General features: G+C 43.4%; 1 protein-coding gene across 1 annotated transcript; it reads left to right on the forward strand.

The window, feature by feature from the left end:
• The first annotated feature begins 2,957 nt into the window (after positions 1–2,957).
• On the forward strand, positions 2,958–25,192 carry LOC114572539 (slit homolog 1 protein-like). Its single transcript, XM_028604210.1, has 6 exons — positions 2,958–3,314; positions 13,883–13,954; positions 16,292–16,363; positions 17,873–17,944; positions 24,238–24,442; positions 25,040–25,192. Exons 1-6 carry the CDS (start codon positions 3,106–3,108, stop codon positions 25,190–25,192), a joined length of 783 nt encoding a protein of 260 aa, XP_028460011.1. The 5' UTR covers positions 2,958–3,105.
• The last annotated feature ends 1,866 nt before the right edge of the window (positions 25,193–27,058 follow it).

Consider the following 27,058-nt stretch of genomic DNA (forward strand, 5'->3'; position numbering starts at 1 on the left):
TCTCAACTATGGACAATGGAGGAATTTTTCTTGCCCTTTCTCTGAGCCACAGCTCTTCTGAGGGTGAAATACAAATAACTTGGGTTTCAAGCATGCTGTGGAATTTTCTGGATGCTAAATTTAGTTTCTTTCTTTCTCTCTATCAAGCACATTTAAATTTTGTAAGTCAAGCTTGTAGGAACAAAAAAAATAATTCATTCCTCTATTCATCCGCGAGCAGCTGACAGCTTCGTGGTGATGAACGATTGGTTTCTTTGATTTCTAACTTTGGGTACAAGCTGAAGGAAAAAATATTTATTGAACTCCACAGGCTTTGGAACTACTGTGAAGTGGGTGCTATTCCACATTAATTGCAGTTATTTACTCAACAGAGTCAGTTGTTGGTGAGCTCTTATGTTTTGCAAACTCCTCTCCCAGACTAATTGTAAATTGCTGCCATGTCCTCCCACGGCGTTGAGAGCAGCAGAATAATTCCTGTTGTGTTTGTGTGCATTCCTATCACGACTCTGTGAGAACGGAGGGACGTTACCACCACCCCCCATTACCACTAAACAGTACTGTCTCCTCTTTAATTAGCCATTCATAGACACAGATTCACTGCATTGACACTTTTACCGGGATAGATTGAGGTCTGTGTGAGTACACCTGCGTGTGCATACATACACACACATACACACCTCAGTTTATGTACGAGTTTCCAGTTGGTATACAGATACACACAAATTCAAATGTTTCTGCTTGCATCTTCACTGTTTTGTTTTCTTCTCTTTGTGCCTTTGTTAATTAAAGTGTTCTTGGGTCTATGGGATTGTGCTGATGTTTATGTTGGGAGGGATCCACCTTGTAGCAAATCCTGTAGAATTAGACCAGAGACCCTAGTGGCTCGAGCTGAGCCAAGCACAGCCAGGGCCGAGGATAGCAGAGGTGTTTGTTACTTTTAGTTTAGTTTTAGTACCAAACGTTTAGTTGATTTTTTTTTAAAACAAAGTAGTTACGAAGCAACTAAATGCTAATTAATGAATTAGTAGTAGTTGTTCCTTGATGATTCTGAACCAAGAATTATATAGTGAGTTGTGCAAAAACAGAAAAAAATAGACAGCAAAAAAACTGACAGACGCTATGCAAATCAATATATGAGCCAGCGTATAATAATTAGTTCCTAGATATCTGTGAATCTCTACATGAGCACCTAATGAATCATTCTTGATTAATGCTGAATCAGGTGCTAAATGACACTAAACCAATAATGCATCATTACCTCCTTGCTTACTTACCTCCCTATTAGCAGGTGTAAAACTATTAATATTGTGTAGAATAGGAAAGCGGCCAAAGTATTAGTTATTGGTCTTGGGGCCATTTACCAGCCTTAATCAGGACTGCCTAATTAAGTAGGTGATCAGTATGCAGATTCATAGATATCTAGGAACTAATCATTACCCATTTGTTCAATGAAAGTTATGCAAAAAGTGCTAGTTTCTCTTCTTTCTTGGTAACTTCTTCTAATTTTCTGTACTGTATTTTAAAGTGTCACCATTTGTTTTATTGTGTGGATAACTGAACAATCCACTGTGGGTTGAACCTATAAAAAAAACAAAACTCTACACACATCCAGAAAACTGATTTGCAATTCCACGAACTGTAAATCAATATGCATTTGGAAATGTTTCCTGAAATCTACAATTACACTGTCGACAGCAGCTGGACTCTAATATATCCACTGTTTTAATATAATGTAAACATTTGCAAAATAATATTTATTAAGAATTACTTTAGAGCAAATAATGGCCTGCATATGCTGCCTATCATTCAATTTTCCCTTCTCAACACCGTCCACTTTATGCTTTGAGTCCAATTCAGGGAATGCATGGTCCTGGCATTAAGAGGGGGATTGTGTGCCAATTACTGCCATCAATCCAAATAACAGAGCAGGTATGGTTGTGAGTGTAGCTGTTTATCTTTTAATTTGTATATATTAGGATATAATCCTTGTCCCTGTGCCTATGCTGTGCTTAAAATATAGTGTTGACTTACTTTTTATGGCTGTGGTCTGCCTTCCCAACAAATCGTGAATATTTGTGTGTGCGTGTGTGTGCGTGCACTTCTTCATTCCGGTTCCCTGCTGCAGCTTCTGTGTGTGTGGCCACACTTGATCTACATGTTAAAAACCACATTTACAGATTATTTATTCCGGCTTTTTTGCCTCCAAGGACTGAGGTGTTGATTCCTCTCTTCCCTAGTGGATTCTCCTTCGTTACATGTACGCATTCACACACTCACACAGCCCGTTCTCCCCACAGCCTCTCCCTTCGGGCAGGGGTTATGCAGTGTCATGCAGGTTAGGTCTCTCTTTTGGGGTTTGCCTGGAGGCAAACCTGAGAGAAAAGGAGTGGAGTGAGTGAAAAAAAGAAAAGAAAGATACTTGGAGTAGATTTGTATTGTGAATAGAATCAAGGGATTGAGAGAGGGATCTCAAGAATGAGAGTGAGTTCAGGCAGGGTTCTGGCGGGGGGGGGTTGTGTGAGGAGGGGGGGAGGAGAGGAGGGGTAGGGGTGGAGTCGGGGGGGCTCTGCTATTTGTAGATCCTTGTGATGGATGACTGGTGTGTGTGTGTGTGTGTGTGTGTAAGAGAGAGAGAGAGAGAAAGAGACTGGTTTTTTTTCTCTTTCTGCTCTTTCCCTATTCCCTCTCTTCAGGCGAGCAGAGCAGAGCGGGACTGAGTGAGAGGAGGACAGAGACGCAAACGTGTACAGACCAGAGCACAGCAACTCCACAAAGACAAGAGAGAAGAGTTTGCAAGGAGAAAATAAGATAAAGAAAACAGCTTTTTTTCCATCAGCAAACTGTGGTGGATATCATACCTACATCAAAAGAAATCTAGAAGAACAAAAAGGATTTGCTTTGCTTCACAGCTGAGAGGAAAATATTAGCATTTCTTTCAATTTAGTTTTCTATTTTTATTCACCACATATAATATAATAAATTATATAATTATTCTAGAGGACTTGCAAGGTGTAGCAGGACTCCTTTTTGTAGAAAAGCAGAGAAAGGTGGACAGAAAGAAGTAAGAGGTTTGTTGAAGAACAGCTTGCTGCAGTGGTGGTGAATATGCCCGTCAGAGGTAACTGTTTTGGGGCAGGCATGGGCAGGCTGGCCGGACAGCCACTCTGGATGTGGGTGGTGATGCTCTCTGCTCTGCTCATGGGCAATGCCAGTGCCTGCCCAGCCCTGTGTACCTGCAGTGGCACCACAGTTGACTGCCATGGACTGGGACTCAAAACCATGCCAAGGAATATCCCCCGCAACACTGAAAGACTGTGAGTACCATCTCTACTCGTTGTGTGTGTGTGTGAGAGATAGAGAAACTCCCTGACTGTGTTCCTCTGTTTTCTTTATTCACTGTTTCTCTTCTGTTCCCTTGCTATATTGTAGTGGTGCACATGACTTTGCTTAGACTGAATGAGAACAATAGCTCTGCCTGTAAAGCTGTGTGTGCGTGTGTGTGTGTGTGTGTGTGTGTGTGTGTGTGTGTGTGTGTGTGTGTGTGTGTGTGTGTGTGTGTGTGTGTGTGTGTGTGTGTCACACTGGCATTCCAGTCAGGTATAAATAGGCATGAGGGACTGGAAAGAGCAGGAGCGGATGTGTGCCTCTCACATGTGTCCATAATTTACTTACCTGCTTTTTCATACTTGCTGCAAGTATTTTATGTTATGTATTTTTTAATCCTAAAAGCAAATAAATTGAGGTTAATTTTGGCTCCACTTTTTAATGGGACATACATTTAGAGATGTAAAAGTAAAGTTTGACGTAAAGTTTAAATCTTAAATTATTGTGAGGCAGAACCACATCTGCTGTCTGGTCCTGTCTGTCCTAGTTCTGTAATGGTTGGGGACACGTTTCCCCCACTCATATCATGTGTCCTGTCTGTGCAGCACTGTGTCTCTCTTTATCTCTTTTTTTTTTCCCTCTTCCCCCTTTTCACTTTCCTCTACTCCTGGGCCGAAGACTCCCCTCTCAATCCCTTCCCAAACCCCTTGAACACTCACTCCACAAATTGTTAAATCATGTAGAAAATTAAGAAAATCTGCTACTTAAGTGAGTCTTGCACAAGAATCACGTAGCTGTCTTGTAAAAAAGAAAAAGGATGGGAGATGGAGGAAAAGGTGAGGCAGACGCCAGCTTGTAGAGTGGAGTTTCTCTATCTTTTCTGACAATCCTCTGAAATATTCATCAGCAAATCAGAAGTGAGTGCAAGGAAAAATAGATTGTTCTATTTCAGCTTTTAGAATATCAGTCCTGAATAAAACATGCGGTGGTAACAGAGGAGAGAAAGCCTGTGTCAGAGGCAGCGTTGGCATAGTGGGAGCTAGCTGCATATTTTATGCTTTTCATATTTAATTTCTAAGAACACCTTTTTTTTTGTTGCCTTGCGGTCTGCATGTTTCCGGGTTGCTTATGTGCACATGCTAATTCAACATTGAAGCAGAGAGGAAACACGGTCATTTTGTGGTTTCCTTTTACATGAATGGCCATTCACACTGGAAATATACCCTGCCCCTGCAGTCAAGAGCATTTCTGTGTTAAAAGTTGTTTGTGCATTCATAGGTCATGTACAGCAGGGGGTTTTATCGTTGTAACATCTCTGGGTGTTTTCTAGCATGTCTAGCACACTCAGGATGCTGCATTTTAAACATTATGTGTGTAAAGGTCATGTGTAATTTATTCCTGGGTCGTTGCCTTTTTTTGGGTGTGTGGTGGTGCATGTATTAGCTGTGTGTGTAGGTCATTTAGAATATAGCCAGTCTCCACAGAGAAGCACTACTTAACAATAGAGACTATCGTCTTCTGCAGGCTGTTACATAGGGTGATTCATCAAGGTGATTGTGCAAGTCAACGCAGCCCACCCTGCCTCACATGATGGTCCCATGTGAATAGCCAGATTTATGTGTATGCATTTGGAAAATATGTGTTTATGTGAATGAAATTGTGCAACCGCTACTGGGGTCAAAGATGAGTAATGAGTGGCTCATGTTTTTATACAATTGTCCCAGAAGTTGGTGGCTCTCGTCTATAGGATAGAATGTTAAGAGAAGCCTTTTCTTTGTAGAAATTCATTCAAATTACAAAAAAAAATCAAATGTGTATTGTTGCAAAATGTACTTGCCTCACTTGGAAGGAGGCAACGTAGTATTAGTGTTGGGAAGGAAAGCAGATGCAGATTAGAGAAAGCTAACAAAGTAGAAGAGGTTGCACTTTGCTCTCCGTTGCTGTATATTTATGGATATATGTGTGAATGCATATGTGTTTGTGCTCATGTATACAGAGTGATGCTTTTCGGAGTGTTAGAGAAGGAGGGGGTTGGTTTTGGGAGTGTGTGTGTGTGTGTGTGTGTGTGTGTGTGTGTGTGTGTGTGTGTGTGTGTGTGTGTGTGTGCGGGCGTGCATGTGTGTTTGTGGGGCGGGGTGTGTGTATGGAGGGTGTTGAGACAGACAGCAGAATCCCATTTGCACTTGTCAGTGTGGGTTTGGATCAGGTCTGACCCCTGCGCTCCTCAAACTGAAGCCTGTAATGAGACTGTGAGCTCCACGTATTAAAATCACACCCTGCCTCTTAGGGGCCACCGGCCGCTCCCTCCCCCTTTGCTCCCTCTCTGCATCCATCCTCTGTTCTTCCTTGTCTTTATTCATCTGATGTATGTGGCAAAATAGCACATGGAAATCACATTGATATCAGGTTATGCTGAGAGAAAATCAACATCTGTAAGGTTGATTAAAGTGACTTTACACAGACACTAAAGGTTGTTAGTTAAGCGTTTAGGTGGACAGGTATTGACCAAACCTGCAGCCCTTCTCTATCCCTGCTTTATCTCTCTAACAGCCCTGCTGTTTAGTAGGTGTGTCTCATCTGTGAATGAGTTGATTTGCAGAAGCGGAGGAGCTGTGTGTGTGTGTATCTTCATTTAATTACAGAAAGCCAGTGTATTGATGATGTATTTTCTGTGCTAGAGGAGGAGGCTGCACACTGTGTGTGTGTGTGTGTGTGTGTGTGTGTGTGTGTGTGTGTGTGTGTGTGTGTGTGTGTGTGTGTGTGTGTGTGTGTGTGTGTGTGTGTGTGTGACTGTCGGTCTGTCGGTTTTCGTACATGCCTGTATAAATCTGATGTTCACTTGTGTTTGTTCATGATCTTGAGCATGTGCCTCTCTATGTGAGCATGCGTGCAGTGAATAAGTAATGTTAGATGAAAACACATGAGGTTTGGTCGTTGAAGATGAAGGGCTCCCTTGCTGTGATAACCATGTTTATGTATTTGGGGGTTGGAGGTGTGTGTGCATGTGCCAGGGAATGCCTGCGGTGTTTTGGCACCAGCACATAGCTGGTACAACTGACAGCTCACTGGCCACCTGATCCATAATTTACCCTGACAAGACTGATCACAGCCTGCCCACTACCTGCCAGCTCTGCCTATGTGACCAAAGTAGAAAGAGCGAGATGGGAATAGACAAAGAAGTGGCGTGAGGGGTAGAGCTGTGGGGGTCGAGAACAGGATGAGAAGATCCTTCAAGGCAAGGCTGGCATAGTAACTGAGGCGGTAATGAAGGGATTACTGCACAGGAGTGAAGATACGTGTAACTCAACCACAAAGCTAATGAATGAATAAACAAGATTATGATATTTATTATAAAGGGCAAAATAGGTCTAGCCCTGAGGCAGACTGAATTTCATTCAGGTCCTTTTTTACAGTCTACTATATCCATCCTCATAGTCGGTAACCCTATGAGGAGCAATAATGCCTGGAATGAAGATAATTCAGAGAATGTTTATGCTCAGTGGAGGATTGTGAAATTACAGACCTGGGACTCAGTCATTTCAATTTACTGTCTTCACTTCACAGCTGTGGTCTTTTCTCTTGTACTGAATACTGAGGTGGATGCCATCGCTGTCTTTTGAGTTCAGTATTTTGTGAGATGTTGTGAGTCCTCTGTCAGACAAAGTATGTGGTAATATAGGTATTGTGGGCCAAAGTAGTTCCTAGTAGTTTCTATTTTTCAATTGGTTCAAGCATTTAGTCACCTTTTTACATTTTACATCATGTACCATAAGCATGTTGCTTGCCTAAGCATGGTGATGACAGACTGCTGAGCATCAAAGCCAGCTGCTGTGTGTCTAAACTCACCCAACACCCACTGGCCTGCTCTCCTGATGAGCGCAGCTCCTTTATGGAAATGTGTAATTACACTCATGAGAGAAATGACCCCTTCAATGTGTGTGTGTGTGTGTGTGTGTGTGTGTGTGTGTGTGTGTGTGTGTGTGTGTGTGTGTGTGTGTGTGTGTGTGTGTGTGTGTGTGTGTGTGCGTGTGCGTGTGCGTGTGCGTGCATGCGTGTGTCAAAGAATGCCTTCCAACACTTTACTTGTGTGTGTCTGACATGCCTGACAAGCATGTGAGTGTACATGCGTGATTGCTTTGCACGCCTATCTAAGAGAGGCTGTATCTCAGCAGACCATGAAAATCGAATTTGGAGAATCCACCTAGATCACCTTTCATCTCTTCTCTCAGAAGTCCATCTTTCCTTTTAACCCTCCTGGCTAGGTGGTAGAAGCTGGCAATGAAGAGTGAAGTGTGTGTGTGTGTGTGTGTGTGTGTGTGTGTGTGTGTGTGTGTGTGTGTGTGTGTGTGTGTGTGTGTGCGTGTGTGTGTTAAAATGCAGTGAACATTCTCCTGACGTTGTAGATATGCCTTCATAATCCACATTTCACGCTAGTCAAGATGGTTTTGATGTGATACAAATTTGAAAGGAAATTATTATAAGCAGCAATCCAGATTTAGGGGCCGCTTCAGATCTGCATCGGTCTGCGCACTTATCCTATCAGTGCTGTGTTTAATGCAACATTTTAGTTAGCGTTTTAATGTATTCTGCTGAAGTCGGTCTTAATTCTCAAAAACTAGATTAATTAATTAAACTGTCAATTATGTTCTCAATTAATCTATGAATACTTTTTTCCATAAAAGTCCAGAAAGAGTTTAAGGTCTCGAAATGTCTAGTTTTGTCTGACCAACTGTTCATTTTCCAAAGAGATTTGGTTAACTGTCATATATGACAAATTAGAGCAGCAAATTCTCACATTTTATCAGCTGAAACCAGTGAATGTTTGGCATTTGTGCTTGAAATATGACCAACACAATTACTTGATTGTCAAAACAGTTGTAGATAAAAACATTTTAGACTGACTAATCCTTTAATTTACTTATCATTCCAGCTTTGCAGTGGGGTTATCTGCTAGCAGATGAGCTAATCTTTGTAAAGAGCTAGAGGAATGCAGATATCAACATGCTCAGTGGGGGAAGAGGGCCATACATAGAACAACTCTTTATTCACAGGGACCAACAGACAGATTCCAGCACACATGCAGCATCCATCAAATCACCAGTCGTCAGCGCACATCTGTCAGGCAAACGTCTTCTCAGTATTCTGTGTGGAATAACTGAAACATAATAGATGTGGCAGAGCAGATGTTGTGTCCACATGTTACACTTTACAGTACACATTCATACAGCCTAAATGTCTTCATGCGGGACTCAAAGCCACAACAGAACCTCAGCGTCTCTCACTAAACAAACTACAGATACAGTTTAAACCATGAAAGACCCTTCAGTCTTTGCTTCTACAATAGCCATGTGTGTGTTCTTTTTCCAGCCTGTGGCAGTAACACACATTTGAACAGATGTTTAATTGATTCACTTCGGCCTGAGAGAGTGTCATATCCACATCTATGTTTGATCAGAAAGTGGCTGAATGCTACTTTCCTCCCTTGTCTTTTCCGTGACTCCTTTTTCCCATCTCACAGTCTCTCTTGCTATCCGTCTAGTTTTTGCTTACAGCGGCAACTGCTACATGAAAAAAAACTTGGTGGCTCCTTGTCAAGGTTGTTGTTGTAGTGTAAATGCCAGGTAAAAACAGCAAAAAACAGATGCTTGGGTTGTACCTGACTTTTACCTGTAGCCATTTATAAAATATGAAAGGCTCTGGAAGATGCAGGAGATCCTGCACGGATCAAGACTTCAAGAAGGGGTTGTGTGTGTCTGTGTGTGTGTGTGTGTGTGTGTGTGTGCGTGTGTTGGATCTGCTTGGTGTTTACCTTTTCTATCAGTAATCTTGCTCCTGAGGCCTGACTGAGCAGACTGCAAACTGTAAATAGCCTGTGAGGAGCCTAGGAGCAGGGAAAACACTCTCAGACGTATTTGCGCACACACACACACACATACACATGTCCAGTGGAGGGCCTTGACTGCTTGTCTGAAAGCCACATTTCAATGGAGAGGGAATGTTTTGTTCAAGCTGAGCAGAAGTCTGACCTCTTAGTGTGGATAGAAGTGTTTCAGTTGCATTAAAAGAGTTTGTTGTTTTGGTCATGGTGGTCTGCTTTTCTCTCTCTCTCTCTCTCTCTCTCTCTCTTTCTTTCTTTCTCAGTCCCTCTATCTTTGTGTAGGAAGTTGTTGTGTGCCCAAATGGTACTGCCTGGTTCCGTAGCCTGTTGGACCAACTATGTAGGTCACTTTCTCCTCATAGTCTACCAGGCCTCATTTCTACACTGACGTTTCCCAGACAGCCCGTCAGCTCCTCAAAGCTCCGCAGCAACTCGCAACACTCCACCACACTGCTCCACGCTGTCGCTTTCAGGCAGCTAACAGCACTGTCAGAGCAGCTCTGTCTTATTTCTCTCTGTCTCTATCTCTCAGTGACTCCATTCACCCCCCTGCCACCTCCTCCCCTTTCTCTCCTCCTGTGTGTTTCACGGCTGTCACATCCATATGTCGTGGAGTATGGAGGAGGAGCAATGCTTCACTCTTCCGCAGCTTCTCAACCTGTTCAGTTCATTCATTAGGGAGAGTGCTTGCTGGTCTGGTCAAATAGCATTATCACTGTGTGATTGTGGTTAATGAGCATTCACGTTAGGGCTGTACAGGACCTCAGGCTTCTGATCATCAGATTGCTTCCACAGTGAGGAGTTTGGACAGCACTGTGCCACCAATCCCCCATCAGCTGGCTTCTGTCTTCCCTGCCACGCTAAAGCTGTTCAGGACAAATGGTCCTGTGGTGCCCACAGCAGCGATACAAAATGAATGCACTGCAAAAAATAAGCACCTTGATAAGTCATTTAAGTGTGATTTCAAAGAAGAAGGGGGTGAGATGCATTTACTCCCAGTCAAAACCATGACTTGTTCCACCGGGATGAACTTTGACCTGCAAAATAGCAAGACTCATCCATGTCCAGTTTGATTTCTAGATAATGGATTATCATGTTGCTCTTTCAGTTTGTCCTTGCTTGTATAACTGTATGAGTGTGTGTGTGTGTGTGTGTGTGTGTGTGTGTGTGTGTGTGTGTGTGTGTGTGTGTGTGTGTGTGTGTGTGTGTGTGTGTGTGTGTGTGATTGTTAAGCTAGAAAATAAAGTGTTTGATAAAATGTGTACTATTTTTCACTTGTGATATACTTTTGTTAGCCTGTTAGCCATGTTTGCAATCCTGGCTACACTGTGTCTTGTCCTGCCTACTTTTTTCCAGAGCCTGTGAGTAAGCTTTGCATTGCCAATTGTTTTGTGGCTGCAAACAAGTGACTATTAAACTGAAGCTTGGTACCAAGTGACCCATGTCTAACCCTGGTAGTGAATCAGAAAAAGAGTGTGACCACAACATTTCCAATGCTCCCCCAAGAGTCTAAAGTGTGGCAGCAATTTAGCTGATCACATAAAAATGGACAGTTTCATTAAACTGTTGCGGCATGAATTGATAATGTTGGTGAAACGCTGTACAGCCAACTGTAGTTTTTCTTGTGATCATTATGTTCTTTTGCTATGGCTAACTCCCAACAGAACACAATTGCCTTTCCCACAAGCAGGCTTATGTACATGCCAGTGGTGTGCTTGTGTTCATTCCTTGATACAGTATATGTATATGGTCTTTGTGTATGAGTGTAAGAAACGGTACCCATGTTGATATTTGCATCTGCGTGAGTGTGTCTGTACGCAGGCCTTTGTGTGCCGGTCTGTTTTCTTATCTTCCCTCTTGTCTTGGGGTTTTATTTCATGTAATGTGCTCAATTCCAACTAGGCCCCCCTCAGCTGAGGGACCCCAGCAGCTGGCAGAAATAAACATAATGAGTTTTTCAGCATTGTAGCAGCGCTCTGAGCACCTTTGAATTATAGAGATGTGGAGTGTTGGAGCATAGCTGCAGCTTGTCCACCCGATGGAAGGTGCACCAGCAAGTACTCCCAGGCATCAATCAGTTTGAGATGGAAGATGAAGAGGGATTAGATAGTGATGTCATAAATCCACTTGCTCTTCAGGAAGTGTGTCAGCACTGGGAATCCTTGCAGAGTTTCCACAGGATGGAATGGATTTGACTGAAGCAGTTGGAGGTAGAAATCCTTTGCTATAGGAACTGGGAATGATACCTAATAACTCTCTGCCTCTAAAGTAGTACTGCAGTACTCTAATGTGAAAACCCACACAAAGTCAGTGCGACAAAACATCTGTCAATGAAAGGAAAGAAAGTGTCATTGCCTAGCCTCCTTTGATTGCAAAACAAAGAAAGTAGCAGTGACTGATATTGTAGCTAATAAACAGCAGATTTTTCTTTTAAGGCATTGACACCATATTTTACTTTGGCACACAGGGCCCTTATTTAGACTTGGAATTGTGTGTGTGTGCGTGCATAACTTTGAGAGTTTCCCCAGAGACAGAATACTCCCCTGGGTCAGCAGACGTTATCAGATGGGTCAAACACCAGGAACTTTAACACTATAAATGGGGTATAAAGCCCAGTGTCCACTTTATTATGAACCTTTCCCTTTTTATACAAAATGCGTGCTTAGGACAGTGGATTTCATAAATATGATCTTTACAGGGCAGCATAACAGTTATTTCAGAAGCTCATGTCAACATGCACAAGTCAGCAATTCTTGTAGCAGTGGGGATGTTATTATAAGGGACATTTTCAAGGAGCTAATTATCACCTGGGCAATTTTAAGGACTTGAAAACATTGCACGGTTTCTGTTGCAAAATGCCAATGGAAAAGGTCAGAATATGTCATAAACACTGTGGATCCTGACTAGCTGAAACATCATAGGCTGCTGGTGGCATTTGAGCATTGCCTAAATGTCACGGCATTGCTGAACAGGTGCATGGCTAATATGTTTTTTAAGATGGATACTTTCAGCAGCATAATACATCATCGTTTGAAGACGTTTCCAGAACATTACATTGACTTCAGTTATCGGATCTCAGCTAACAAAACACTTTGAGATGTTGTTGCATAACGGATTTGATTAGTCACCTCTGGAGTACATGAGGAAACTATGGCATGTCTCTTATTACAGGATGAAGCAATACCTCATTGCTGGAGAAGGATAGTGTAGTTTCCTTTGTTTATGTGTGAGTCACTTTTCCACATATTCCTCCTATATTTCTCCCCTTTCTCCTCTTCTATCTTTCTTCTTTTTAATGTCCTCCGGGTGTCATCAGCAGTGACCACCCTGAAGATAAGAAGTTGGGAATCCGGAAGTGTGTGTGTGGGTGTATGTGTGTGTGCCTATTTGCGTAAGCACCTGTAATGAGCACCACATGTGTGTGTATTGGAGCCCAGGCTAATGAAGCCCAGTCCATTATTTATTTCCCGTGGCCCTGTCGCTTGGCCTGTCGATGCACCTGTACACACACACACACACACACACACACACACACACACACACACACACACACAAACACACACACACTCACACACACACCATATGTCTATAATGACTGTTCTCTTTCGTACTGCATAGCGCTACAGTCCCTGGAGTGGTCATTAGACAGAGAAGGAGAGAGTGACTGAGGGAGAGAGACCAGTGCTTTTGGCATAGATTTGGAACCAGTTTTTTTGCTTGTGCTTTGGAGTTGGGGGTTGGGGAGTCAGAGTAGGGTGAACTCATCATGCTTAGAAAGTGCAGTAGCACAGAGAAACGTTTGCGTGCATTGCCGGCTTTCTGTTCCCACTGTCATGAGAATACAATCTGCTACTGAGGTCCCTCAGTCTTATGTAGTAACAAAGGACAATACAAACCTTTCTTATATCAGCAGAGGTAACTGAACCAGTGAGGGTGCCACATTCAAGTTCAGCATGCTACAGTTAACATGAGACTTTGGAAAGAATTATTTTCAGCCATTAGATGATGGTTAACTTGTTAGAAACCAACAAAAAATGTAAAACCTATCTTTTTCAACTATTTTGTCTCTCCCTTCCTTTGCAGCAATGGCCAGCTCTCAGCAGGGAGGCTGCTCCCATTATATCCACAGCACTTAGCTTTTTGGCCTTGTAGCCCTGCCCAAATCCCCTCCGCTGGCTCCTGCTAATCCTTACCAATAGTAGAAGGACAGGGCAGACAGAGAGAAAGAGGGGGGTTGGTGGGAGAGGGCTGGAATAGAAAGACAAACAGGCAGCTCAAATGTGACTTCCATTTTAATAGGACTTCTTATATCTCCCAGAGGAATTAGAACTGAGCCTGAACTTCCCTCTAACACAACCTTACTGATTCCACATGTCAATATGTGTTACAGTTAACATCTAACGCAATTTGCATTTTATAAAAACACCAGCAATTAAAGACATTCTCAGCATATATTACGCCAGTAGCATACTTACATGCAAACAGCTTGGGGTACTGTGTGTGTACCGTGTGTGGCTGAAGTGTGTTGTGTGTGTTGCAAAGCTCCAGAGTTTGACTCAGGTATCAGTAGACAAAGATGCCTCCGTGCCACTGTCTGCTCCTTTAGTCATCAGGTGGAACAGGTTCAGAGGGAGAATGAAGATTAATTATTCATATATGTTTGCGTGTCTGTCTTTGCAGGGAGCTGAATGGGAATAACCTCACACGCATCACCAAGAGTGACTTCGCTGGACTCAAGTACATTCGAGTTCTGTAAGTACTTGCCTTCATGTTCATGTATGATGATGAGAAGTTTTGTATGTGTATCTGTGGTGCATGTCCGTGTCTGAGTTTATATATTCATGCAAACCTGAGCTGTATCTAACCTTGGAGCTCACAAGTTGTACAGATATGCTGCTCAAATTAGCATAAACCCAGTGAAGTGGAGAGGCTTCTGTCAAGAGTCCTACTCCAGAGTACATTAAGCTACTGAGTGACTGCAGCTAGCAAAGTAATGGACTCCTCTCTCACTGTATTCTGTATGTTGTTGTAGCACTTATTGTCCCTCAGATGCACACACACTCACTTGCCCTCTGTTACCAGACATCAACATGTAAAGTGTACACAAGCGCCAGTCCTAAATAGGCTCTCAACACAGTTAACACATTCAGGTGAAGTCATTGACTCCCTCTGTGTTGATATTAAACAGCACTTGTGACTTAAGGTATTAAAGTAGTTGTAAAAGTGTCGATATGTGTGCATGTGAGCGCACACACTTGTGAGTAGTGCCATAGGTGTTGAAAACACTGCCAGAGGGGAAGCCGTGTAGACCGGAACATGTTTTAAATGTAACACGAGTCGCACATAATTCCTACTACCCAGCAAAGACTATTTTCAAGCCTCATCGTTACTCGCCCATCCCCCCTGTCTTCCCACTGCTCCATGTCCACTCTCGTCCTCCTATGCATGCCCCCTTTTCTGCACCACCTTCAACCCCTACGTGAAGGTTAAATGCCTTCATGTCGGCAGCTTGTCACCATCAAGTAAGAAGGAAACAACTTGCAGGAGTACTAAAGACAGAATTTCCCTTGCTGTAAAGCCTATGATTCCCTCACAGCCACAACTGTGCTACACGTAACAGACACACTGCTCACTTTCTGAAATGTCAGCCAACTATTATACAGGATGCATGATTAACATGGTGTAGGTGCAAGGCATGTCTGTATGTGCAACCAGAAAAAAAGTCTGGGGGGTGACCTCTGTGGGGGCAACAGCATTAAGACTAACATTGGGTTGACCTCTGACCCCTGGGCAACCCTCAGAAGGAGCCAAACAGGAACAGAGGTTTATCTTTACAGTCAGCTGCCATCTATCTGTCAGTCTAAAATCAACACAGCTGATTTACCACCATTCGTCTGGCACTGGGTGCTTGGCTGGTCTTCATGAGCAGGTTGTGTGTGTGTGTGTGTGTGTGTGTGTGTGTGTGTGTGTGTGTGTGTGTGTGTGTGTGTGGTGTGTGTGTGTATATGGAAACAATAGAGGAACAATCTGGAAACAGCAGAAAGAAAGAGATCAGAAACTGAAAGCTACGTGCCCTCAGACAAAAAGTTTTCTCAATTCAAAAGTACTCATCACTTCCATCTAAATTCATGAGAAAGAGATCGTAGGTGAATTGCACTTTTCTCTCTATGTTTATGGAGTGCGAGCAGTGATTAGCATTTATATTCGATGGGGAGGAAGCCCAGACTGCTGAGTTGCAGCGCGGCGTGGCCTCACTGGAGACATGAGAGGTTGCCTTCAACACAGAACAGTTGTATACGTAATGAAGGAAAGCTCTTGTTGCTTCTAAAGCTGCTGGACGCTTTTCTCTCCTTCCTGGCCTTGTGTTATTGTAACACTTCCAAAACCATCCAAGCCTCTTTTTTTGTGCATTAGCATTGGCAATGTAGGTGAGGAAGGGATGTGTTCCTGCTTGTGTATGTTTGTGTGCATCCATGTTTGTTTGTGTGTGACTAATAGCCTTGATGTACTGCCTGCAACTTTGATACTCTCCAACAGGCACAAATGCACATACACACAGCCCACTTTCCCTTGATTGTGCCAATTGTAAAAACCTTGGAGCCCACCTCAGTTTCCCTTCTCACACTTTCTGACCCCCCTACCTTTCGTCTCGTCTCCACCCAACCGCTACACGCAGTGGACCACACCAGAGCTCGCATCCACACTTTCTGAGCCACCTTAGAAACTTTCCTGGCTGCTATTCCTGCTTCTTTTGCCAAGATTCCACACTGTGCCCTCAGTCCACACCGCTGCCCTCTGTGTGTGTGTGTGTGTGTGTGTGTGTGTGTGTGTGTGTGTGTGTGTGTGTGTGTGTGTGTGTGTGTGTGTGTGTGTGTGTGTGTGTGTGTGTGTGTGTGTGTGTGTGTGTGTGTGTGAAAGGTGTTGAATATACTGCACCTAGCTTGAATATACATACTGCAAGAAGGCCCGCACCCCAAAGCCCCCTATACTTTGTTGAAGCCTGAGTGACCTTCTACAGACTAGTAAAAAAGTCAAAGCCACACTGTATCTCGTCATCTCTAAGGCTCTCTTTCTGTCCTCTCTCTTCAGGCAGCTGATGGAGAATCAGATTGCTGTGATCGAGCGTGGGGCTTTTGACGACATGAAGGAGCTGGAGAGACTGTGAGTACCACACAGAGTTGTCCGTAGATAGCCTGGCCAGAAATAATACATTCTTTTCTAAACTTGAACTTCAAATGAAAACCCTATTACTGATCTGTATTCAGCACATGTATTAGTTGAGTAATGAGACTAACAGGAGGAACCGACCATACATGGCGTATTAAGTGTGAGGCACTTTTCTGTCATTCCATTGTGGTCGGATGGTGCTGAGAGGGTACATCGTGGGCTGGGAGTTTTTATTATTAGCTTTGCCTGACAGGAATGCCCTCAGTGGGACATGTGGGCTTAAGAGGCCTCCCCCACCGCAGACTCTGGCTCATCTGGACAGCACCAGGACTCCTCGACAGCTTGTAAACAGGCTGGAAAACACACAGACAAACACAGCCAACCACACCTCAACCAGCTCATTAGCAAATCAATAGTGCTACCCACATAGAAACCTGCGCAGCAGATTACTTTATGCACACATGTCATGCACAAATAGTGGTTAACTTATAATAGACTTTCCCCCCAATTTGAAACCCACATTAACAATTTACATTAACAAACTCCAGGCCATGTACAGCTTGCCTCCCCTGCGCCTCCCCTGCTTCTCTATAGTCAACTGATCCCAAACATTGGGTAGACATATCCATGTGCCAGACCAATGTGGAAATGGAGCGGCTCGTTTCTCTAATGTTTAAAAGCCACTAACCCACCAGCAGGTACAGTTCAGTGTGAGCGGAGCGGCAGCAGACCATTAATGCCCATTACGCACTAAATCTCCACCTCAGCTGGCCAAGCACTCTTCTCAGTGTATACAGTGAGTGGCGCAGGTCCCAACATCTGTCTGAATGTGTCTGAAGAAATGTCAGCGGCCTGCCTTTTAGATTTGCAGCCTCTGTGCCACAGCCGCTGCATTCACTCCCATGTGCCTCCAATGGGCCGTTCAGGGAGAAGAGAGTTGTGGTTTCCAACAGATTAGCAACAGTCTGTTCCTTAGTGACTTAATTGTTGTATTTGCATAAATTCTGCCAGTCTTGGATGTTAGTTGTTTGACATGGAGTCTGTTGCCAATCACCATGCCTGTCAGTGCTTCCTTAGGCTTGAATAGGCTCATCCATTTCTCTTAATTTTATTTAGAAACATCTTGTTTTAATAGTTCACCCTAGATGAAATCTGTTCATGCTCAGATAACTGGTGGATGTAATTCACTTGTTTAAATGGGAATGTTGCTATTTCGTTACTCTGGGAAAGTCAGCAGAGCACAGAATCTACTAGGCGCAGCATCGTAATTTAACTGTGTAGAGATAATTTACGGCGCTGTCTCTGACTAGAAGTTTAATTCCCCTGAACTTTCAGTTGGATATTTATGTGACATTCAGAGCGCACTGAAACGCAATAGCCTGTGGCTAAGCCGATTCTACGGCAGCTAGCAGAAATTATTCACAGCCTACACAAGGGCAAGCATGCATAGACACACACGCACATACAAATTCACCGGTTGATCATATGTTTTCCCTGCCGCAGGCGGCTGAACCGTAATCAACTGCAGCAGCTTCCTGAGTTACTGTTTCAGAAGAACCCTGCCCTGTCTCGACTGTAAGTACATTCACTTTTTTTTTCAATTGAGCACACACTTTTCTTCTCTGTCAGTGCACATGCCAACTCTCTTTATCTTTTCTTTATTATGCAAGCCACCAGTGTTGCTCAGAGATCGTATGTGCTACAACAATATACTGCACAGCATGGTTTCAATAAGTCTGATGAATGTTGGCTTTGGTTTGGTTTGGTTTGGTTTAAACACAAATAAAGAACAATTAAGGTCCGATTGCAGTTTGCTGGAATGCCATCAGGTCTCATTAACATTCAGACTTATTACATGATGCGTGCGAAGTGTACACTGTGATTTCCACCGTACTTACTGTCTGGAAGACAAAATGAACTGAATGAGTGGAAATCTGAGTTCTTTGCACATCGTTGGGCCTTCGTGCCAAGTCATCTGCAGTTACTCTGTGCTATTCTGTCTGCGAGAGAATCCACTGGTGGCAGAGAGTTGGTGTGACATTGGGACAAGAACTAAGGGACACATTAGACTTCGAACTCTGGTTAAGGTGAAAGGATGTCTGTGTTACTCAATGAGGTTGTTGAATGTCACAGGAGAAGTCCCCAAAGCTCGCTCTGCCAGTGGACTCGTATACCTCCATCATATGAATGAGATGTGTCATCACAGTTTTCAATCGGTTTCCACTTTTTACTGTTACTTTACTGTCTCACACCCACACATCCTGACACTCATGCAGTGAGACAATCCCAGAGTAATGCTAAACTTTTATTCCCATCTGCAACAAGGCTCAATGTGTTTTTATTTCTTCTTTTTTGGAATAATCAGTGTCCCTGTTGCCCGCTGATCATTCCAGCTCCCATTATTCCAGTTCAGATTACCTGGAACATATGGGAATAATGAAACAGTGGGACATGGAAAAATCATTTCCCTCCCTTCAATCCACTTAGTGATACTACTAACCCATGATCCCGACCTCAGCCCTGCATCTGTTTATCTTGCGTTTGATGTTTAACACCATCTTGAATCTATCTGTCACTTCCTCGCAACTATCTTCTCACGTCACCTATCATTATTCCAAAACCAACCTGTTGGGCTTCAGGGCAAAGCCTCATCCTTTGGGGGCAAGGCTAGCCTGCTTGTGGCTCGCTTACACTGAGCAGCACTAAGTTGTCTGTCTAGCTGAAACAGACACAGAGCAGACCGAGGCCTTCCAGACCAGCGGATGGCCTTGAACAAGCGTGATTAGTCCATCTGGAGCAGCGGGCTCTGCCAACAGCCAGAGGATTGTGCTAACACAGCTCCCCTGTTTCATCCAATCTAACTTCACGCTCATTATTTTAAACCTAGCGTTGGCTTTTCTGCCATGTTCTGGAGAATGAGACTTTGTTCAACGTTGCTTAATCGATTTGCTATGTGTCTGTGTATAGACTCATTTGTTCTTTATCCTTGGCTGAATAAAAGAGAACCATAATGGACCTTGAAGTTTTTAGGTGTGGAAGTGCCTTACATTCTTTAGCAGTTAAAACAAATGTACAATCCAGGGCCATGGAACCGGAAATAATGCAATCTTTATGGTGCCTGTGTTTGATTGACAGTTGCTACTTTATGAAAGACTTCTAGTGCTTGTTAAAAATTAGGTCTAGTAGCGTGGGATCAGGAACAGCAGTAGAAGACAAAGGTTTTTCCTAATGTGTTTCTAAACTCCTGAGCGGTGTGTCTGGGCCACACGATGGGTTCTGGTTCCAGTCTGATGCGGTTAGGTTACAGCCTTGTGTTACTCCCGCCAGCAGCTTTTAATGGACTTAAAAGGTTCTCGAGTCCCAGAGCAAGACTTTTGCGCTATTTCACGTGCGTATTTGTGTGTGTTTGAGGATGACAGAGAGAGAAAGAGGCAGAGAGAAAGAGAGTCTATGGTTGCATATGTGTGTGTGTGTTTGTGTGTGTGTGTGTGTGTGTGTGTGTGTGTGTGTGTGTGTGTGTGTGTGTGTGTGTGTGTGTGTGTGTGTGTGTGTGTGTGTGTGTGTCTTTGCACTTGCTCAAAGTACTCATCGGAGCTTGTTAGGGTCTGCCTTTATGATCCTAACAAGAGAGGTTAATGTGAAAGCCCGCTGCCCTCAGGTGGAGCACTAACCCAGATGTTTTTTCTTCTCTTGGACGAAGGATTAATTGCCCCCTTCCCTTTTCCTATGCTTTTAACACTCTTTCTCTTTTCCTCTCTTTTTGCTCATTCTGTAGAGAGGGTTTGAGGAAAAGCTTTGTATAACAAAGTGGCTATTTGTCTTAGACATCCCGCTGAGAGGACAAACAGAAAGAAGGACATAGGGGATGGAGGAGGGAGGGATAGCAGATGAGATCGTTGCTCACATCAAACCTTTGAGGAAAAGCAAGCAGGGTTAATAAAAGGCTGTTTGGTAAATGAGCAGAGGACTGTTGATTTGTGGGGAGTTTTTAAACACCTGACTTCCATGCAGTCATTAAGCTAACGGGGTGTGAGTTTCCAATACATAGGGAAGATGGAGAATGAATGTGATCGTTCTTTCTAAAACACAGAATGTAAAAAAATGGCAACTAAAACTAGAAAAAAAATGATTCTGCCAAAGCTCGGATTGTAGTTGGTTGAAAATATACAGTATCTATGTCTTGTTTTGTGTACAAAACAGAGATTTTAGGTAGTGCACATATTTTTTTACAGAGCTACGTACATGCTCTGCTTTCTGTTCTAAGAGTCTACCTCTTTATCCACACCCCCGCTCCTCTGTCCCTTCCCATGCCTGAAAGATACCAGAGACACTGATGTATGAGGGGCAGAGCAGAGATAATTGAAATTGATTAGAGAGGATTAGAGATAGTTAGAGTTAGTTAAGGCTGCCTGTGATGGATGGCATCGACGAGAAGGCACGGGAAGGCCGGCGCAGAGGTGAGAGGGGTGCTGCGCAGAACATCAGTGAACAATAACAGTGAAAATAGAGTTGCATTCATTACTGTTAACGACCTGTTGCCCCCAGCCCACCACCCCTGACTTCTCCTCATCCCACTTCCACTGCACTTCGGATCTGTAATCTACTCATTCATGTCTGTAATTAGTGTCTTTTCACAGTGGGAGAGCAGGAGGAAGGAAGGACCGAAAAGAGGGATAGGTGAACAGAGTTGTAGGAGTGCAAAGCAGTTAGCCTGATAGCTGGCCCCGGGGAATAGCATCTGGTTTGGGCTCAGAGTGGGGGGTTGGGGTAGGTGGAGGTGAAGGGGTATTTTGCGGTTTTTGATTGCCGTGTTGCTTGTTGCTGCCACAAACAAATGGCGGCAACAACACAGGCTTGTTTGAAGGGGTGTTGCTTTCATTAATGGCTAACGTGCGGTATTACGTGGTGGGGTGAGGGGACGGTTAAGAGAGGTTTCCCCTTGTGTATATCCCCGGGAGGTACAGAGGAGGAGGGAGGAAGGGAAGGGTGTGGTAGTACCTGCCCTACAGGGAAGCCACCGTAAAGCCTGGCAAAGGATTGGAGCGGGGATCTCATTCTTGTTTAAGATCTTTCATTTTCGTGTTAATGCTTGACGACGGTTATGTTGCTGATATACACAAACCCTAAACACACACGCTGAAATACTGGCTGGGTGACACACATGCATTATGCGCACACTCAAAAGAGAGAGAAAAAGAGGGAAAATGTAAATAACACTAATTAGACACAAACACACACAGAATAACACTATAATTACATCTCTGTGTGCTAATGTGTGGATGGCAGGCACACACGAGGGATTACGTTCTTTATATGGCTTTGACTGTAGATAAAAGAGCAGCTTCAACTATGTGTTGATGCGGAGCTGCCTGTTCTGTGTTTGTGTTGGAGGGATGCTGTGTTTTCTGTTTGTTGATTGCTTAATGCTTTGGGAACGGTAGCTCAGTGTGAGAAGAAAGAATTGTTTGGGGGGAAGGAGTTTTAGAATAAATAATGTGCACTATCATTAAACCTATAAATCATCTCTCTGTCTCAGTATTCCCACTTGATTTTTGACTGTTACCATTCAACATACAGTATTTTTCCCCTTTCATTTGCGTCAGATTGATTGCCTTGTGAACTCGCTCTGGTGTTCCAAGACTTTTTGTGCCACAAAGCCAGCAAATGAACTCTTTAAAACTTTTGACTTTTTGGGTATGACTAGCTGAAAGACGGACGTGAATGTGTTTTGTTTTTTTTCTCCTCATGACTGATTTTAAGTGTTTTGTATAATACTGAGCTGTGTGTGTGTGTTTGTGTGTGTGTGTCTGTGCATGCATGTGTGTCTGGCAGGCTGTTAATGGTCCGGGCTGGTCTTGTTGTTTCCTTCTCTTTTGTCTCTGCTTATGAATGACCTGCCTCAACGTGCTAGGTCTCTCTCTCTCCCTCAGAGGACCGCTTGGGCCCCCCCTTGGCAGCAGTCCCCATGGCAACCCGTCTTCATCAGGAGGTTTCTGTGCCATCGATGGCAGACATCCTGATTTCTTGACTGCAGTTTGTCTCACACTAAGTAAACACTGACAGCAGAGACCTTAGTGAGTAAAGTTTACTTTAGACTCAATGAAAGCAAAATACCTGCATGCATCTACCCTTACAGATAGTTTTGGTTCAGTTAATCCATTTCTGAGTTTTCTGGTGCTCACAACACAGAAAAAGTATACTTTTATATGGTAGAACTGAACATCTTTCACATTAAAAATCTGTGGATTATCCAGAGTAACAAGGAAACTGTTGTTGGAAAGAAATGCAATTGCTGAATTAGTAAAATGTGAGTTTGCAATGGTGTGAGCACCAGCAACAAAAATCCATCATCGTAGTGAGAATTTAGAGACACATATCTAAAAACCTGGATAAATACAACCAAGTATTTACATCGCAATATACAGCTTTTCCTAATTTGGGTTAACTGACTAACTTTCTAGATACAGGGCTAGAGTTTTTTCGCAGGAGAATGAAATACCTGACCTGGCGGCCAACCGAAAAATACCAGGCAGGCCCTAACGTCTTGCCCCTGCCCCTCTTCCTGCCCCTTTACTTGTAAGCTGGTAAAAGTGGCTTTTATGGCTTGTCGCTGTTTTCTTTACGAGTCGGACCGTGTGTGAGAGAGAAATGCAAGACCAAACCATGTGAGGAGAGCGGAAGCCAAAAGGGGGTAATTTAAAAACCACTCCGCCATCTGAAATATTCAAAACCACAGCACAAGAAGAGCGAGAGAGAGGGGAAAAAACTGACAGAAGAAGTAAGTCAAAGAAGAGACAGTCAGAGGTGCAAAAGACAGGAGCAAAGATGTAGTGAAAGCAGGAGAGAAAAAGCGGTGTTTATATTTACTAACGATTCTGTGTCCTTCCTCATGAATAATTGAACAGATGGATTGAGGCTTGTTAAATATTCACACCAAAGCGCTGGGACATCAGTGCTGTTTTGTGTGTGTGTGTGTGTGTGTGTGTGTGTGTGTGTGTGTGTGTGTGTGTGTGTCCAGTGTCTGCTACACACTGCTCTACATACTAACCCATACCAGCTCTGATGCTCTAAATATTCGTATAACCAAACATGCACACGAACACACACAAGTTCTTCTGCAATGACCGTCCCAATCATACATGTGTGTGTATGTGTATGTGCGCGCGCCCACATGTACGTCTTCACATGGGGGACTGGCCTGGTCATTATGAATTGATACGGCATGAATAAGACATCACAGTGTGGTCTAGATCCGTCATGTGTGAGTATACACACACAGGGATTTCACTTGCGTAGCTGCTAAAGAAGGCCTCCTCCTCCTCTCTGTGCCGCTGCCGACAGTTTGCCTCTGTGACGGCTGGTTTCGCCTGGTCTAGATTGGAACTGACACACACGGAAAAGGCTGCCCTCATGTCCATACATGACACACACACACACACACACACACACACACACACACATAGACACACACATACTCACTCCTTGGAATCTCCAAGTAGGGGCTTGTGGAATGCTGCAATTCCAGCCAGGAATAACAACCCATATAGCGCTAGTTGGGTTGTCCTGCTTATGTGTGTGTATGAACGCATGCTTCATGGACGTGTGTGTGCATAATGGCTCTGTACACTTATGAAGGCGTATGAATGCAGCCATCAGAATGAAAACTTCAGCTCATTCATCACAGTCTTAATAGAGTGCAATGTCCCTGCAATAGGTGTTTCCCTCACTCAGTGCATCTGTCCATCTCGTTACGGTTTGGTTCAAGATCTGGGATTTCGATCAACCATATCTGCTCTGGACCATCATGTGGAAGTGTCGTGAGTGAGGAGCTTAGCAGGAAGACTACAGTGTCTGTGTGTAATCTCTAGTTATGAGCTGTTAGGGTCTGGACTTGAGACTCTGGAGCTCAGCGTTGGAAGTAACCCAACCAGACCCAAACACAGCCTCTCCATCCTTAAGCAGGGAGGAGAGAGGGGGATCGAAACCCTTCCCAACATCCTCCAAAGCAGTAAGAAGCAAACTACCCACACATGGGCATGTGCTGCCCAACACATGCCCAGCAAACCCACACGCGTACGATAAATAAATGGTTGTTCCAGCCATATCCTGTGGCCTCGGGCTCTGTCTCTGATTCTGAGATTTAAAAAGAACAAACAAACTGCAGGGCTCATTATGCCTTCACACACACATACACACACACACACACACACACACACACACACACACACACACACACACACACACACACACACACACACACAGAATCACGCAAATGCCAGTGCAAACGTATTTTGCCCACCTCCTGCTGATTTGCTGCTGTAGCAACCAATTCTCTGCGGTGCTCGGACTTGGGCTGTTTACATTTCCTTAGCAAGCGGAAGACAGAGAACACAAAGAGTTGGGAGGTGAAATGGTTCAAAAAGAGCTTTATATTTTGTGAACGAGATCTGATCCAGTTGCTTGGGAAAAATGTAATGGATGGAAAGAGATTTTTGGATTTTTCATTGTGTGTGCATATGTAATTATAGGCTTTAGATGCATCCCTTTATCCTCTGGAAGGAGAGTCTTTGGTTGAACTCCTTCCTCTTCCCCATGGCTATATTTCTGCGTGTTTGTGTATGTGTGTGTGTGAACTCTGGGCTCTGTCTCCTCTCTGTCTGTGGTGAGCAGGTCCATTCTGAGAGCTTCATACTTAGCACACCTCCAGGCCTTTTGTTCAGGAGACTCCACAGGCTGCAGAGCGGATGCCACATAGTAGCTAAACTTGAAAAACTTGGTGACTATGCGTTTCACTGTATAAAGATGACGCCTCGAGGTTACTGAGGCTAAGATGGTACAGGTTAATGGTGAAAGAAGCAAACTTTGTTAGTTTGAATCTCATTAAGAAAAATCTTGTTTGGCTAAGTAAATAGGGCAACTTTTGTCTTTTTGCATCTCCTGTTAAGGTGCGCTTGAGCACACCACCACTTCCCTCTTACAGTTCCGATAGAGCTGCTAATTTGCAATTGTGGAGTGTGGTTGTGCCGTGGAAGCTTTTATTTATTGTATGGACTACGAGTGAATTTCGATGCATTGTAGTTATGACAACATCAATGCAACATTCAGAGGTACAAACAGATTAACCAGTTAATCATTCTGATATTAAAGATGGAAATAAATACATATATAATATATTTAAAATGACTGTTGTCATTCATCCAGATTATCCAGATCACTCTGGATATGTTTGCCATTTGACTTTATTCATAAAAGTACATCAAATTCTGTAAAACTCTAGCATCTTTTATAGTTACCTACTCCCCATCTCATCAGTATACTGCTTTTGTATTTTGATATCTGGGTATCATAATTGCAATTAGAAGAGCCAGTACACAGTGTTTTGTACCAATTTCCTTTAATATCCCAAAAAGCAACACTAAGCACTTCTTTGCCAAAACAAAATTTGATCAAAGACATGTGTCCAGATTTCTTGTAAATAATTCATCACTGCTGATATAAAATAGACAAAAATGTGATCAACCTCTAAATTGGTAGTGCATAACATTTAAAGTACAACATGCATTAAGTTAATAATTCATATACAAACATTAAACACCAACAAATTCCACCTGTTTTCCCTTTTTTTCTTTGTGGCACTTTTCTGTTGACTACCAGACACCCTGTAAGACATTATACTGACTTTTGTTACTCTGAGTCATGTAAACACTTAAAACAACCTCTTAACCCACATCTGATTACTCACAGTAATACATTGTGTGCATGTAAACATACTGTTTTAAATGTCGAATCCAACCAGAACCTTCTACCCTGTGCCTCTCCTCAGCCGTCCTACTTTCTCAGTAAACAAAAGACACTTGTCTGCTTAGATAAGTGGACTGCCCACATTCCAGTAAAAATACATATTGAGTTCAGGGCCAGTGAGCATAGCAAAGAGGAAAAACTGAATTCCAGCACAAATGCCTATCTGTTTCCAATATTTGCTCCCTCTCACAATGCTCTCCTACTGGCATCACATCATGAAGCGATGATCTCATTAGCACCAGTGCATATGTGTATGCCCACTGGGGAGATTTTTTTGGTGAGAAACAGTATGTTTCTCTGTGCAGGGGGTGTCTTTCTTTCTTAGCTTTGTACAGTATAACAGGAAATCGCTGGGGGATGGAATCGATTCCTCTTCCCCACTGTTTCAACTAGGAGTATACACACACACACATGCACGCACGCACGCGCGTGCACACACACACACACACACACACACCCACACACACACACACACATACACGCACGCACACCTGCCCCACCCAAGCAAAGCTTCCAGAAATGTGTTACATCTGAGATGCAGCCAGGTCTGTGTTTGTGTGTGTGTGTGTGTGTGTGTGTGTGTGTGTGTGTGTGTGTGTGTGTGTGTTCACCTGTTGTGCATTGTAACTGGAGCAGGGCCTACAGTCACATCAATCTGACACCTCCGAGGGAGCGATGTGAGAGAGTATTGATTGAGAAGGAGGGAGTCACAGAGAGATAGAATTGCATTGTAATCATTTCATAGTATATAGTATATATATATATATCCTATTTTATATTTGGCATATTATTTATACGGCTCAGAAAGTTGACTTTTTTTCCCCTCGTAAACTTTAAATTGTTTTCTCAGGTAGTTTAAAATCCCTTCCTCCAAAATCCAGTGTAGTG

Source organism: Perca flavescens, chromosome 17, assembly GCF_004354835.1.
Source record: "Perca flavescens isolate YP-PL-M2 chromosome 17, PFLA_1.0, whole genome shotgun sequence".
In the NCBI taxonomy this organism is placed as follows: domain Eukaryota; kingdom Metazoa; phylum Chordata; class Actinopteri; order Perciformes; family Percidae; genus Perca; species Perca flavescens.